At 43.4% G+C, this 14,239-nt stretch overlaps 1 protein-coding gene across 1 annotated transcript in view; it reads left to right on the top strand.

The window, feature by feature from the left end:
• The window catches only part of cpsf1 (cleavage and polyadenylation specific factor 1), a 134,648-nt gene that overhangs the window by 100,026 nt on the left and 20,383 nt on the right, over positions 1–14,239 (top strand). Inside the window, exons 26-30 of the mRNA XM_072254262.1 lie at positions 2,169–2,321; positions 6,127–6,243; positions 8,293–8,383; positions 9,174–9,258; positions 10,877–11,018. Of these exons, the coding sequence (XP_072110363.1) occupies positions 2,169–2,321; positions 6,127–6,243; positions 8,293–8,383; positions 9,174–9,258; positions 10,877–11,018 (588 nt within the window). The remainder of the gene's footprint in view (positions 1–2,168; positions 2,322–6,126; positions 6,244–8,292; positions 8,384–9,173; positions 9,259–10,876; positions 11,019–14,239) is intronic.

Genomic DNA, 14,239 nt, shown 5'->3' with positions numbered 1-14,239 from the left:
TCCTGGCTGTTGGATCTCACCGTAGATCTCATCCACCCAGCCCCATCTGAGCTGACTTCACATGCTCAGATAGTAATGTCCCTCCCTTACTGGGGTATAAGGTTACCAGCAACCCTGATCTGGTTTGGCCAGCCTGTTGAAGTGGTGTATGGGGTGTGGCCACTGTCACATGCAAACAGCTAATTGGAGCCACAGGTAAGAGCTGAGTGTCCAGTGGGGGACCAAAGGTGAGTGAGCTGCCCCAGGTTGGACATGGAAAGCCCTTTCACCAGAGGTGCTACCCCTCTCTGGACACCCAATCCACCCCCACTAATAATAATGACTTGAACCTGTGAGCAATACACACAAAATGCTGGAGAAACTCAGCATCAGATGGCATCTATGGAAAGGAATAAACAGTTGATGTTTCCGGTCGAGAGGCTTTATCTACTCGTGTCCTGTATGCAGTTCAGTGTTGAATCGCAAGTCCCAAGGGTCTTGCTTCTAGATCTGTAGAAGAATATTACGAACAGGAGCAGGATTCGGCCATTCAGCTCATGCTGCAAGAAAGGTGTCATTGTTCTTGAAAGTGTGCAGAGAGGATTCAAGGGTCTGAGTTATGGAGAGCTCAAGCAGGTTAGGACTTTTTTCATTGGAACTAGGAACCTGAGAGATGATCTTATAAAGATGTATAAAATCATGAGGGAGTCATTTTTTCCCCAGGGTTGGGGACTTGAGAACTAGAGGGCACAGGTGGGAGGGAGGAAGGTTTAATAGGAACCTGAGGGGCAACTTTTTCCACACAGAGGGTGGTGCGTATATGGAACGAACTACCAGAGGAAGTAATTGAGGCAGGTACATTAACAACATTTAAAAGATACTTAGACAGGTACATGGATCGGAAAGGTTTGGAGGGATACAGGACTAGTTTAGGAATTAATCTTGGGCCTGTTGGGACAAAGGGCCCATTTCCTTGCTGTATGACTCAGACTCTATGACGTGTTCCCCTTTAATTAAGGTCATGGCAAATCTTTTACCTTGACATTAACCCCTTTAATACCCAAAAGTTTGCTAATTGTTGTTGAGTAGCCTTGTTAGGAGAAATGCAAAGAATCCCCACCACCTGTGTGAAAGTGTATTTCCTCATCTTTGCTGAGTGGCCAGCGTGTTACTTTAAGATCTTCACAATCTTTCCCAGTACTTGTGTTGTCCTGATAGAATCAGATTCATTATCCCTGACTTGTCATGAAATTTGTCGCTTAGTGGAAGCAATACAATGCAAAGTATTACAAAAATTACTATGTTACAAAAAATAAATAGTGCAAAAGAGGTTTCATGGACTGTTCAGAAATCTGATAGCAGAGGGGAGAAAGCTGTTCCTAAAATATTGAGTGTGGGTCTTCAGGCTCCTGTATCTCCTCCCTGATAGTCGTAGAAAACAGAAACAGGCCCTTCGGCCCACCTAGTCCGTTAGAATTATTATCCTGCCTCGTCCTATTGACCTCCACCTGGACATAGCCCTACATGCCCCTCCTATCCATGTACTTGTCTTGTGTTGAAATTGAACCTGCATCCACCACTTCTGCTGGAAGCTTGTTCCAATTCACACCACGCTTTGAGTGAAGAAGTTCCCCCTTTCATCCTAGCCCTATGATCGCTAGTTCTAATCGCACCCAAACTCAGTGGGAAAAGCCTGCTTGAATTTAACTTTCTATACCCCTCATAATTTAGTATACCTCAATTAAACCTCCTCTCATTCTACGCTCCAGGGGGATAAAGTCCTCATCTATTCAACCTTTCCCTGTATCTCAGGTCCTCAAGTCCCGGCACCGTCCTTGTAATTTCCTCTGGCAGTAAGAAGCAGAGTCCTGTCAATGGAAAAACCCCACAGTAAAATACTGTCGATGCTGGGATGAAAGGAAGATTGGCTGGATGTATTCATATGGATGGGCAGTGGCTTTGAAAGGGAAGAAGTTGAAGTTTCAGCAAGGGATGTGTATTTTTGATTTTATCACTATTGTAGGTGCCTGAGTACTGAAACTTCAACAAGGAAACACCGGAAGTGGTTTGAGACATTCAGCTTGTTCTTGTGTTGTTCAGAGACCCATCACACTATTACATGATAGAAGGAATGTACTGCAAACATTGCTTTCAATGCATGGCTAACGTGCCCTCTGTCCTGTTCCTAGGTATTCATCTGTGGCCCATCCCCGCACTGGCTGTTCATGACGTCACGAGGAGCCCTGCGCTTGCACCCCATGACAGTCGATGGACCGATTGAATCCTTTGCGCCCTTTCACAATGTCAACTGTCCGAAAGGCTTCTTGTACTTCAACAAGCAGGTATGGAGGAGAGCTGCGTCTTCTGCTGCATGTTGGGATGTCACGAGACTGACTGACAGGGCAACTTGGCTCTTGTTGGGGAGCTGAGACTCTCTCATGGAAATCAGTCAATAGAGATAAGTTGTGTTTTAAAGGGAAGCTCTTCACTTTTCCTTTTTGACCCAAACGTTAGAAGCTAATGTTCTTTGATTTTTATAAATCATTTGGTTGAGGAAGTGGAAGGGCAAATTAATAAGCTGGGCAGATGACAGAAAAGTTGATGGGAGTTGTGGACAGTGTAGAAGGGTGTTCAGGTTACAATGGGACATTGACAGGATGTAGAGCTGAAAAGGAGCAGATGGAGTTCAACCCGGAAAAATGTGAAGTGAGTCACTTTGGAAGGTCAAATTTGGAGGCAGAATATAGAATTAACAACAGGATTCTAACCATTCTGGAGGAACAGAGGGATCTTAGGATCCACATCCATAGATTTCTCAAAGTTGCTGTCCAAGTTGGTAACGTGGTTAGGAAGACTTTTGTTGGCCTTTATTAGTCTGGGTATTGAATCAAGAGCCACGAGGTAATGTTGCAACTCTATTAAGCAATGGTTAGATTACACTTGGAGTATTGTGTTCAGTTCTGGTCACCTCAGTACAGGAAGGATGTGGAAGGTTTAGAGAGGGTGCAAAGGAGATTTACCAGGATGCTATCTGGATTAGAGAGTACATCCTATGAGAATAAGATGAGTAAGTTAGGGCTCTTCATGTTGGAGAGGTGGATGAGATGTGTACAAGATAATAAGAGATGTACAGTACCAGAGACTTTTTCGAAGGATAGAAATTGATACTATGAGGAAGCATAATTTTAAGGTGGTTGGAGGAAAGTAAAGGGGGTTGTCAGAATTAACATGTAGGGAATCCTACACAAGGACTCCCAAGTCCCTTTGCACCTCTGATTTTTGAATTTTCTCCTCATTTAGAAAATAATCCACACCTTCATTCTTTCTACCAAAGTGAATACACTTCCCTACACTATATTCTATCTGCCACTCTTTGCCCATTCTCCTAATCTGTCCTTCTGCAGTCTCCCTGCTTCCATAAACACTATTTACCCCGCTAGCTATCCCCGTACATCCGCAAACATGGCTACAAAGTCCTTAGTTCCGCTATCCAAATCATTGACATCTAATGCAAAAAGAAGTGGTCCCAGTACTGATCCCCTGCAGAACACTACTAGTCACCAGCAGCCAACCAGAAAAGGGCCACTTTATTCCCACTCTTTGTCTCCTGTCAGTCAGCCAATCTTGTACCTATGCTAGTATCTTTCTTGTAATGCCTTGGTACCTAGTTAAGCAGTCTCGTGTGGTACTTTGTCAGTGACTCTCTGAGAAATCCAATAAACTACATCCACTGACTCTCCTTTGTCTATCCTGCCTGTTACTTCCTCAAAGAATGCCAACCGATTCATCGAGCAAGATTTTCCCTCAAGGAAACCATACTGGCTTTGGCTTATTTTATCATTTTCTTCCAAGTACCGCGAAACCACATCCTTCACAATCGACTCCACCATCTTCCCAACCACTGAGGTCAGGCTAACTGGCCTTTAATTTTCTTTCTTCTGCCTCCCTCCCTTCTTAAAGGGTGGAGTGACATTTGCAATTTTCTAGTCCTCTGCAACCATTTCAGGATCTAGTGGTTCTTGAAAGATCATTACTAATGCCTCCAGAATCTCTTCAGCTACCTCTTTCAGAACCCTGGGGTGACACCCCAGGTGATTTATCTACCTTCAGACCTTTTAGTTTCCCAAGCGCCTTCTCCTTAGTAATAGCAACTTCACTCATTTCTGTCCCCTGACACACTCAAATTTCTGGAATGCTGCTAGTATCTTCCATAGCGAAGACTGATTTCGTCTGCCTTTTCTTTGATCCCCATTACTAGGTCTCCAGCTTCATTTTCCAGCGGTCAAATAGCCACTCTCGCCTCTCTTGTGTTCTTTATATCTGGAAAAAAAAACCCTTGGTTTCCCCCTTTAATATTATTGGCTAGTTTACCTTTATGTTTCATCTTTTGTCTCGTGTTTTTTTCAGTTGCTTTCTGATGGTTTTTAAAAGCTTCCCAATCCTCTAACTTCCCATTAATTTTTGCTATATTATATGCTCTCTCTTTTGCTTTTATGCTGTCTTTGACTTCCCTTGTCAGCCGCAGTTATCTCATCGTCCCTTTAGAATACTACTTCATCTTTGGGATGTATCTATCCTACACCTTCCGAATTGCCTCAAGAAACTCTAGCCATTGCTGTTCTGCCATCATCCCTGCTAGTGTCCCCTTCTGATGGTAGAGAGGAAGAAACTGTTTCTAAAATGTTAAGGGTGTGTCTTCAGGCTCCTGTAGCACCTCCTTGATGGTAACTATAAGAGGGCATGGGTGATGGGGATCCTTAATGATGGAAGCTGCTTTTTTGAAGCATTGCCTTTTGAATTTGCCTTGGATGCTGGAGAGGCTAGTGTCCATGACGGAGCTGTCAGTGTTTACAACTTCTGCTGCTTTTTCCAATCTGTCCAGTGGCCCCTCCATACCAGGCAGTGATGAACCAGTTAGAATGCTCTCCACGATAGCAAGTTGTGAGTGTCTGGTGACGTGCCAAATCCCTTCAAACTCCTAATGAAATATAGCTGCTGTCATGCCTTCTTTGTAATTGCATCAGGTTGGAGATGTTGACACCCTTTCCACTTCTGGTCCCTTGATGAGGACTGGTGTGTATTCCTCAACTTCCTCTTCCTGAAGTCCACAATCTTCGTCTTACTGATGTTGAGCACAAGGTTGTTGCTACGATCCCATTCAACCAGCTGATCTACATTACTCCTGTACACCACCTTATCACCATCTGAAATTCTGCAAACAATAGTTGTGTCATTGGCAAATCTAAGGATGGCATTTGAGCTCTGCCTAGCCAGACAATGGTGGGTGTTGAGAGAGTAGAGCTGTGGGCTAAGCATGTGCAATACTTCAGTGTACTTGAGGTGTGTTAGTGTTGATTGTCAGTGAGGAGGAGATGTTCTGATCCACACAGACTATGGTCTCCCAGTGGGGAAATCAGGGATCCAGTTGCAGAAGGTGGTACAGAGGCCTATGTTTTGGAGTTTGTTGATTAGAACTGAGAATATGTGCATGTTGAAAGCTGCTTCCCAAGGGTTCTTTTACCTTAAGCTTCATATCAAGCACCCTAATCAAACCTGATTCATTGCACAACACCCAATCTAGAATTGCCTTTCCCCTAGTTGGCTCAACTACAAGCTGCTCTATAAAGTCATCTTGTAGGCATTTTCCAAATTTCTTCTCTTGGATCCAGCACCAACCTGATTTTCCTAATCTAGCTACATATTGAAATCCCCCATTACAATAGTAACATTGCCATTATTACATGCCTTTTCTATCTCCCATTGTAATTTATATCCCACATCCTGGCTACTATTCAGAGGCTTCTATATAATTCCCATCAGGGTCTTTTTACCTTTGTAGTTACTTAACTCTACCCACAAGGATTCTACATCTTCTGATCCTATGTCACCCCAAGGCAAGAAGCTGCTTTAGGCCTTGTGATTTCATGCTTTTGTGTTTTCTGTTTGATGGAAGACGAAAGAGTGTCCAGGGTGGTTGAGGTCTTTGATTATGTGGGTTGCATTGCTGAGTGTGAAGTACAGACAGAGACAATGGAGGAGTGGTCCAGCAGACACCACAGTGGGGAGGTTTCTTTTTAAAAGCATGACTTTGAGGGCATTTGCCTCCCACTTGCCTTTTCATATCTGCAGTCTTCTCTTCTGCTGTAGGGCGATCTCCGAATCAGCGTGTTGCCGACCTACTTGTCGTACGATGCACCGTGGCCTGTTCGGAAGATTCCTCTACGTTGCACAGCACACTACGTATCTTATCATGTAGAAACTAAGGTAAAACTCTAAAAAATCTAGTCCTGTTTGCCTCGTTATACGTCAAGGAACTCGGGAATGTGTTCCACCTTACTGAATTCAAGTGGAACGTTGAACAATACAGCGCAGGAACAGACCCTCTGACACAGTATCTTGTGCCGAATGCAATGCCAAATTAAACTAAATCCCTCTGCCTTCACATGATCCATATCCCTCCGTGCCGTGCCTGTTGACGTGTCGCTCTGTCAACCTCTTATTTACTACATTTGTGTCTGCTTCTTACACCACCCCGGCACCCCATTCCAAACACCTAACGCTCTGTTTTAAATTAAAAACTTACTTTGCCTATCTCCTTGAAACTTCATCATCTCATCTGAAACGTATGTCCTCCAGTACTTGACATTTCTACCCTGGGGGGAAAATTCTGACTGTCTATGCCTCTCATAATTTCGATTCAAGAAGGTTGCCCAATGCTCGAGCAGAGGTCTTCAGACCTTCTACATGGTAGGTTCTAGACAGCAATCAGTCACCAAATAATGACAGGGAAAGAAATTATTCACCATTTTCTTACCTCGGGGCAGCACAGTGCTGCAGTTTGTAGAACCACAGCCTTATCTGAACAGAGACCCATATTGAATCCTTATCTTGGCTGCTGCCTGCATGGAGTTTGCATGTTCTCCCTGGGTGGGTACATTGACATCTCCTCTGGTTTCCTCCCACATCCACATCCCCAAGACGTGTGGGTTGGTGGGTTAATTGGCTGCTGTAAATTACCCCTGGTGTCTGGATATGTGGAGAGTGGAGTGGAGTTAGTGGGAATGTGGGAGAACTAAACAGTCAGTGGTTGGCTGTTTGTTAAATGATGGTAAAGCAGGAAAAAAATCTACATTGCAAGTCCTGTCATTGCTGATAATAAAATAAAACTGGATGCAGAACACATGCACACTTAATTTTACTTGTGCACAAGGAGAACAGAATGCTGTCACCAGTTACAGAAATTGACCTTTTAGTAAATTGTATTATGTCCTCATTTGCAAGATTAATTGCCATACACAATAGAGGTGTTGAGGTGTTAAAGGCCATTAGAAACTACAAGCTGACAACCAATGATACTTCGAAGTTAGTAAAGCAATTGTTCCTTGCTTGTTAGTGTGCGTTCCCCATCCTTCCATTATTCCTAAATCGTCTGTCTCCGGCATCCCCTCTTGTGTAAAGGGACACTGTTCTAGAAAGTCTCACTTCAGAGGCCTTGCTTGTCTGACTTGTTAGACACTGTCGCAGTCATCCCTGCCTATCTCGTCTGTAGTAAGCAGAGATGCCTCTGGCGGTCTCGCTTCAAAGGTTTCCCATGTCTGGGTGTGACTACACACCACCAGTCATCCTCACTTTGATGTCCTCTAGTCCTCTTTCATTCACAGAAATGAGCCCTTTGACCCATCTAGTCCATGCTGAACCATTAATCTCCTAGTCCTATCAACATGCATCTGGGTCATAGCTCTCCCATCCACTTACCTATCCAAATCTCCTCTGGTTCTCCTATACTCCAAGGAATGAAGTCCTATTTGAACTTTTCCCTACAACTGTGGAAACATTTTCAATCTATTAAAGTTTTTCCTAATCTTATAGACCTGTATTAGGTCACTGCAATACTTTTTCACAACAAAAGAAATCCAGTGTGTTTCTCCTTTCCTGTTAATATACATATACCCCTGCCAAACTGTTTTTCTGGTTCCACTGACCCGCACCTGGGCCATAGCTCTATGTACCCCTCCCATCCGTGTACATATCCAAATTTCTCTTGTATGTTGAAATGGTCCATGCACCCACCACTTGCACTGGCATCTTGTTCCTCACTCTTGCCACCTCCTGAGTGAAGAAGTTCTCCTCATGTTCTCCTTAAACATTTCATCTCTCACCTTTAATGCATATTATAGTCCCACCCAACCTCAGTGGAAAAAGCCTGCTTGGATTTACCCTATCTATACCCCTCATAATTTTGTATCGCTCTATCAAATCTCCCCTCAATATATGTACATGTATGTATGTACTCTATATATGTACCTTCTTCAGGTGTATGCCGTAACTACAAGCGTGCCGGAGATCTGTAGTCGAATACCGAAGATGACAGGGGAGGACAAAGAGTTTGAGAACGTCGAACGTGGTGAGTCAGTCCACAGCAACGAAATAGGAATTCTAAGGAAAAGTATGAAGATGAGTAACCAAGTCCGATTAATACAGCCCAACTCGCTCCTCGCTGCGCTGTGGGATTGTCCCATTCATGTACTATTGAAATGAATGGCAGCAGCTTCTAACCAATGATGAAAAGGACAGAGCTGCTCTCCTTGACGTGGTAATGTAGCAGGGTGGCACCGTAATGTAGCAGTTGATGGATGGCTTTACAGTGCCAGCTGTAAGATCAGGGCTTGATTCTCGCCACTTTCTGTAAGGAGTTCTCCCTGTTACCTCATGGATTTCCGCTGGTGCTCCAGTGTCCTCCCACGTTCCAAAGATGTAGTTAGGGTAAGTGAGTTGTGGAAATGCTACGCTGGCACTGGATGCATAACGATACCTGCAGGCACCCAGCATAATCTTCACTGGTTTTTATTTTATATTATATTACTTAAAGATACAGTGCAGAACAGGCCTCTCCACCCCAATGAGCTGCACCACCCAGCAACCCACCTATTTAACCCTAGCCTAATCCCAGGACCATTTACAATGAGAAACTTGCCTACTAACCGGTACTTCTCTGGAGCATGGGAGGAAACCGGAGCACCCAGAGGAAACCCATGCATTCTATGGGAAGATCGTGCAGACTGTGCAGCTGGCATCAGAATTAAACTCCAGTCTCCGATGCCCCAAGCTGTAATAGCATCACGCTAGCCACTTTGCTACTGTGGCACCCAGACTCTGTTTATTTTGTGTAAGTTGTTATGACGCTCTTTTGGCAGATGACCGCTATATCTATCCAGTGCTGGATAAGTTCTCTATTCAGCTGATCTCTCCTGTCAGCTGGGAAGCCATTCCCAATACCAGGTAAGTCAGAGCAACTTGTCTTGGTGGCAAGAGTTACACAAAATGCTGGAGGAATTTAACAAGGCATGAAAGGGTTAACCTATGAGGAGTGTTTGATGGCTCTGGCCTGTACTTGCTGGAGTTTAGAAGGATAAGGAGGGGCAGAAATCTCATTGAAACCTGGCGAATATTGAAAGACCTGGAAAGGGTGTATGTAGAGAGGATGTTTCCTATAGTGAGGGAGTCTAGAACCAGAGGGTGGTGAATCTATGGAATTCATTGTCACAGACTGCTATGGAGGCCAAGTCACTGGAGATATATATAAAGCAGAGGTTCTTGATTAGTCAGGGCATCAAAGGTTATGGAGTGAAGGCAAGAGAATGGTGCTGAGAGGGAGAATAAATTAACCATGATGGAATGGCAATGCAGACTTCTATTCTATTCCTGTGTCTCATGGTCTTGTGGCAGGCAGCATCTATGGAGGGAATAAACAGTTGACTTTTCAGGCTGAGATACTTGATCAAGAAAGGAAGGGGCCAGAAGCCAGAATGGAGGAGTGGGAGGTATACAGGCTGGCAGGTGATGGGTAAGTCCAGGTGAGAGGGGGGAAGGTAGGTGGAGACTACCAAGACAGAATAGGAAGTGTTGCTCCTCCAGTCTAAGTCTGCCTTCATCATGGCAGTAGAGGAGGTCTGCATTTTGCATTTAAATGCTCTGTGGCTTCTCATGCTTAAACCAATGGTCAGAATGAAGTTTCTCAGCAAGCACATTTCCAATAGAATGTTAATTGAAGCATTTCTAAATTCTCCTCTTAGTCTTTGGTGTGGATTTCTGTATCAGTGTCAAAGGGTGTAAATAACTCAAAATGTACAGTTCATAAAAAAAGCAAAGATGGCATGCAGTCAGACTGTCAGGAAAGGCAGGCAGCAAATAGAACATAATTGCAGCCAGGAGGGTGAGTATCAGTGAACTAGGGATGCAGAATCAAAAAGGGTAGCAAATACAGCACTCAAAGTGTTATATCTCAAAGCACAGAGTATAAGGGATTAGGTAGATGATCTCATTGCACTATTACAGATGGTCAGAGGTGGCGTGGCTCTGCTGGTATCAAATCATAGAAAGATATGACGTAGGATCGGAAGATGTTGAATTCTTTTGGGATGAGTTAAGAAACAGCAAGAGTAAACGGACCCTGATGGCAGTTAGATACTGGCCTCCCAACAGTAGCTGGGATGTGGACCATCAAAAGTTAGTGGGAAGGCAAGAGGATTGGGAAGTTTTTTTAAAAACCTACAGAGAGCAACATGGCTCATGAATGTGAGGGAATTGGACATTGTGTAGGCAGAAAAGATTAGTTTAGTTGGTCATTTGATTACTAATTGAATTGGATCAACAGAACATTGGGGGCCAGATGGCTTGTTCCTGTGCTGTACGGGAACCGTGCTGAGGTGACGGAGGGTTGGGAAGGGGTCAGATAGCAAGGGAGGGATTTGAGCTTGGGCACGCTTCAGATTGTTGAGCATGGGGTGTTGATGGTTGAGCAGGACAGAACTGGTTAGGGTGAGGCAGAAGAGCTGATTGTGCACCCACTGCCTTTGTTAACATGACTCTCCTGACTTCCACTTCTCAATTGATGTAGGATAGACATGGAGGACTGGGAACACGTAACCTGCATGAAAACGGTGTCCCTGAGAAGCGAGGAAACGGTGTCTGGACTGAAAGGTTACATTGCCGTGGGGACGTGCCTCACTCAGGGGGAGGAGGTTACATGCAGGGGCCGGGTGAGTGAGAAACCTTATATCCTGTCTGTAATTGTAGTGTTTAAAAACAACATGATGTACCTACGTAGACATGAGACTACAGATGTTGTAATCTGTTATAGGAACTCTGGCCAAACAGCATCTGTAGGTGAGTGGGGATGGAATTGGTAAACTGGTTTAGTGTTGTCACATTTACTGAGGTACAGTGAAAAACCTTGTCTTTCATTGGAATGATCCATATGGGGCCATCAATTAATCAGGTTAACCACTGATTTGGGACATCTGAACTAATCGAAAATAACTGCAATTCCATTTGTTCATTTGGGACACTATGCCGCTTAATTGGGACAGGAGACTGTTGCTGAACAGTTTCTAACTAGTGTCAGTCACGTGTACTTGAGGCCGTTAGAGCAAAGTGTTTTTAAATAGAATCAGTTAAGTATGCTTGTTTTCAAAAAGCAGAGATTTTTATCTCTAATAGTTGGTGAAAAATAAGCAGTAGTACGATTTATGACTGTTTTACTCACCGTGGTATCAAGCATTCAGACTTGGAGATGCTAGAAGCAGCTGGGAGTGAAAATGAGAGGTTTCACTACTTCAGCAAGTTAGGAACTACAAAGTGGAATAAATGAAATTACAATGGCATGAGAGGAGAACTGGCCAACGTTGACTGGAAAGAGACTAGCAGGAAAGACAGCAGAGCAGCAATGGATGGAGTTTCTGTGAAAAATGAGGGAAGTGCAAGACAAATATATTCCAAATAAGAAGAAATTTTTGAACGGAAGGGGGACGCTACTGTGGCTGACAAGTGAAGTCAGAGCCAATGTAAAAGCAAAAGAGAGGGCATACAAAGAAGCCAAAGCTAGTGGGAAGATAGAGGATTGGGAAGCTTTTAAAAACTTTCAGAAGGAAACCAAGAAGGTCATTAGGAAGGAAAAGATGAATTATGAAAGGAAGCTGGCGACTAATATGAAAGAAGCTACTAAAAGCTTTTTTAAGTATATAAAGGGTAAAAGGGAATTGAGGGTAGATATAGGAGCAATAGAAAATAACGCTGGAGATATTGTAATGAGAGATGCAGAGATGGCAAAGGAATTGAATGTGTATTTTGCATCAGTCTTCACAGTGGAAGCCATCTGCACATTCAAGAGTGTCAGGGAAATGAAGTATGTGCAGTGAAAATTACGAATGAGAAGGTGCTCAGGAAGCTTAATGGTTTGAGGATGAATAAATCCCTGGGACCTGATGGAATGCTTCCTCAGGTTCTGAAGGAAGTAGCTGGAGAGATTGCGGAGGTGTTAACAATGATTTTTCAAGAATCGATAGATTCTAGCATTGCACCGGATGACTAGAAAATTGCAATTGTTATTACACTATTGAAGAAGGGTGGGAGGCAGCAGAAAGGAAACTATAGACCTGGTAGCCTGACATCAGTGGTTGGGAAGTCGTTAGAATCGATTGTTAAGGATGAGATTACGGAGTACCTGGAGGTACTGACAAGATAGGCCAAAGCCAGCATGGTTTCCTAAAAGGAAACTCCTGCTTGACTAACCTAATGCAATTTTTTGAGGAATTTACAAGCAAAGTAGACAAAGGAGATGCAGTAGATGTGGTGTACTTGGATTTTAAGAAGGCCTTTGACAAGATGCCGCACATGAGGCTGCTTAGCAAGACAAGAGCCCATGGAATTATAGGGGAGTTAAGAGCATGGGTGGAGCATTGGCTGATCAGCAGAAAACAGCAGAGTGGGAATAAAGGGATCCTATTCTGGCTGACTGCTGGTAACCAGTGGAGTTCCACAGGGGTTGGTGTTGGGAGCACTACTTTTTACAGTGTATGTCAGTGATTTGGACTATAGGATTAATGGATTTGTGGCTAAATTTGCTGATGTTACAAAGATAGGTGGAGGAGCAGGTAGTGTTGAGGAAACAGAGAGACTCAGATAGTTCAGGGGAATGGATAAAAGTGGCAAATGAAATGCAATGTTGGAAAGTGTATGGTCATGATTTTGGTGGAAAAAATAAACAGATGGGGAGAGAATTCAAAATGCAGAGATGCAAATGTACTGGGGAGTCCTTGTGCAGGATACCCTAAAGGTTAACCTTCAGGTTGAGTCGGTGGTGAAGAAGGTGAATGCAATGTTGGCATTCATTTTTAAAGATATAGGATATAAGAGCAGGGATGTGATGTTCGAGGTTCTATAAGGCACTCGTGAGACCACACTTGGAGTATTGTGTGCAGTCTGGGGCTCTTTATTTTGGAAAGGATATACTGACATTAGAGAGGGTTCAGAGAAGATTCATGAGAATGATTCCAGGAATGAAAGGGTTACCGTATGAGGAGTGTCTGGCAGCTCTTGTGCTGTATTCCCTGGAGTTCAGGAAATGAGGAGCGATCTCATAGAAACATTCTGAATGTTAAAAGGCCTGAACAGATTAGATATGGTAAAGTTATTTCCCATGGTAGAGGAGTCTAAGTCAAGAGGGCACGACTTCAGGATTGAAACACATCCATTTAGAACAGAGATGCAGAGAAATTACTTTAGTAAGTCTGTGGAATTTGTTGCCATGAACGTCTGTGGAGGCCAAGTCATTAGGTGTATTTAAGGCAGAGATAGATAGGTTCTTGATTAGCCAGGGCATCAAAGGGTGTGGGGTGAAAGCAGGGGAGTGGGAATGACGGGAAGAATTGGATCAGCCCATGATTGAATGGTGGAGCAGACTCGATGGGCTGAATGGCCTACTTCTCCTATATCTTATGGTCTTATGGAAGAAATTGAATGTATCGACAATCATCTTGAATGTTATAATAAAAATGAAGATTTGTAGGATGTAATTGTTGACAGTATTGTATGAAGGCATTCCATTATCTGCACTTGGTGCCTGTGCTGATTTTGTTCATTTACAGTCAAATCAAAAGAACACAGCAGCGAAAACTGGTGAATTCCTCCATCAATAACTATTAGGAACTAATACAGTTTTATAGTACTAAGTGGTATTGATGGTGTTCTACTTTTTTTATTTCAATTAAATACATAATTTGTTACTCAGTTAAACAATAGTTTGTATTTTTTATACCTTTTTCACTAATTACATGAAACTTTGGCTAATTGGGCCAGCCATTTAATTGGGCCCAATTAATTGGAAACTACTGTATTAATTTATTGTTGTCACATTAACCAAAAAGAAAAGGGGTGGATACAGACCATTCCATCACACGCTAAGTTTTAGGTCCCACACTGC

This window comes from Mobula birostris, chromosome 3, assembly GCF_030028105.1.
Source record: "Mobula birostris isolate sMobBir1 chromosome 3, sMobBir1.hap1, whole genome shotgun sequence".
In the NCBI taxonomy this organism is placed as follows: Eukaryota; Metazoa; Chordata; class Chondrichthyes; order Myliobatiformes; family Myliobatidae; genus Mobula; species Mobula birostris.
The sequence above is the reverse complement of the archived record's forward strand: the minus strand, read 5'-3'. Positions and strand labels throughout refer to the sequence as shown.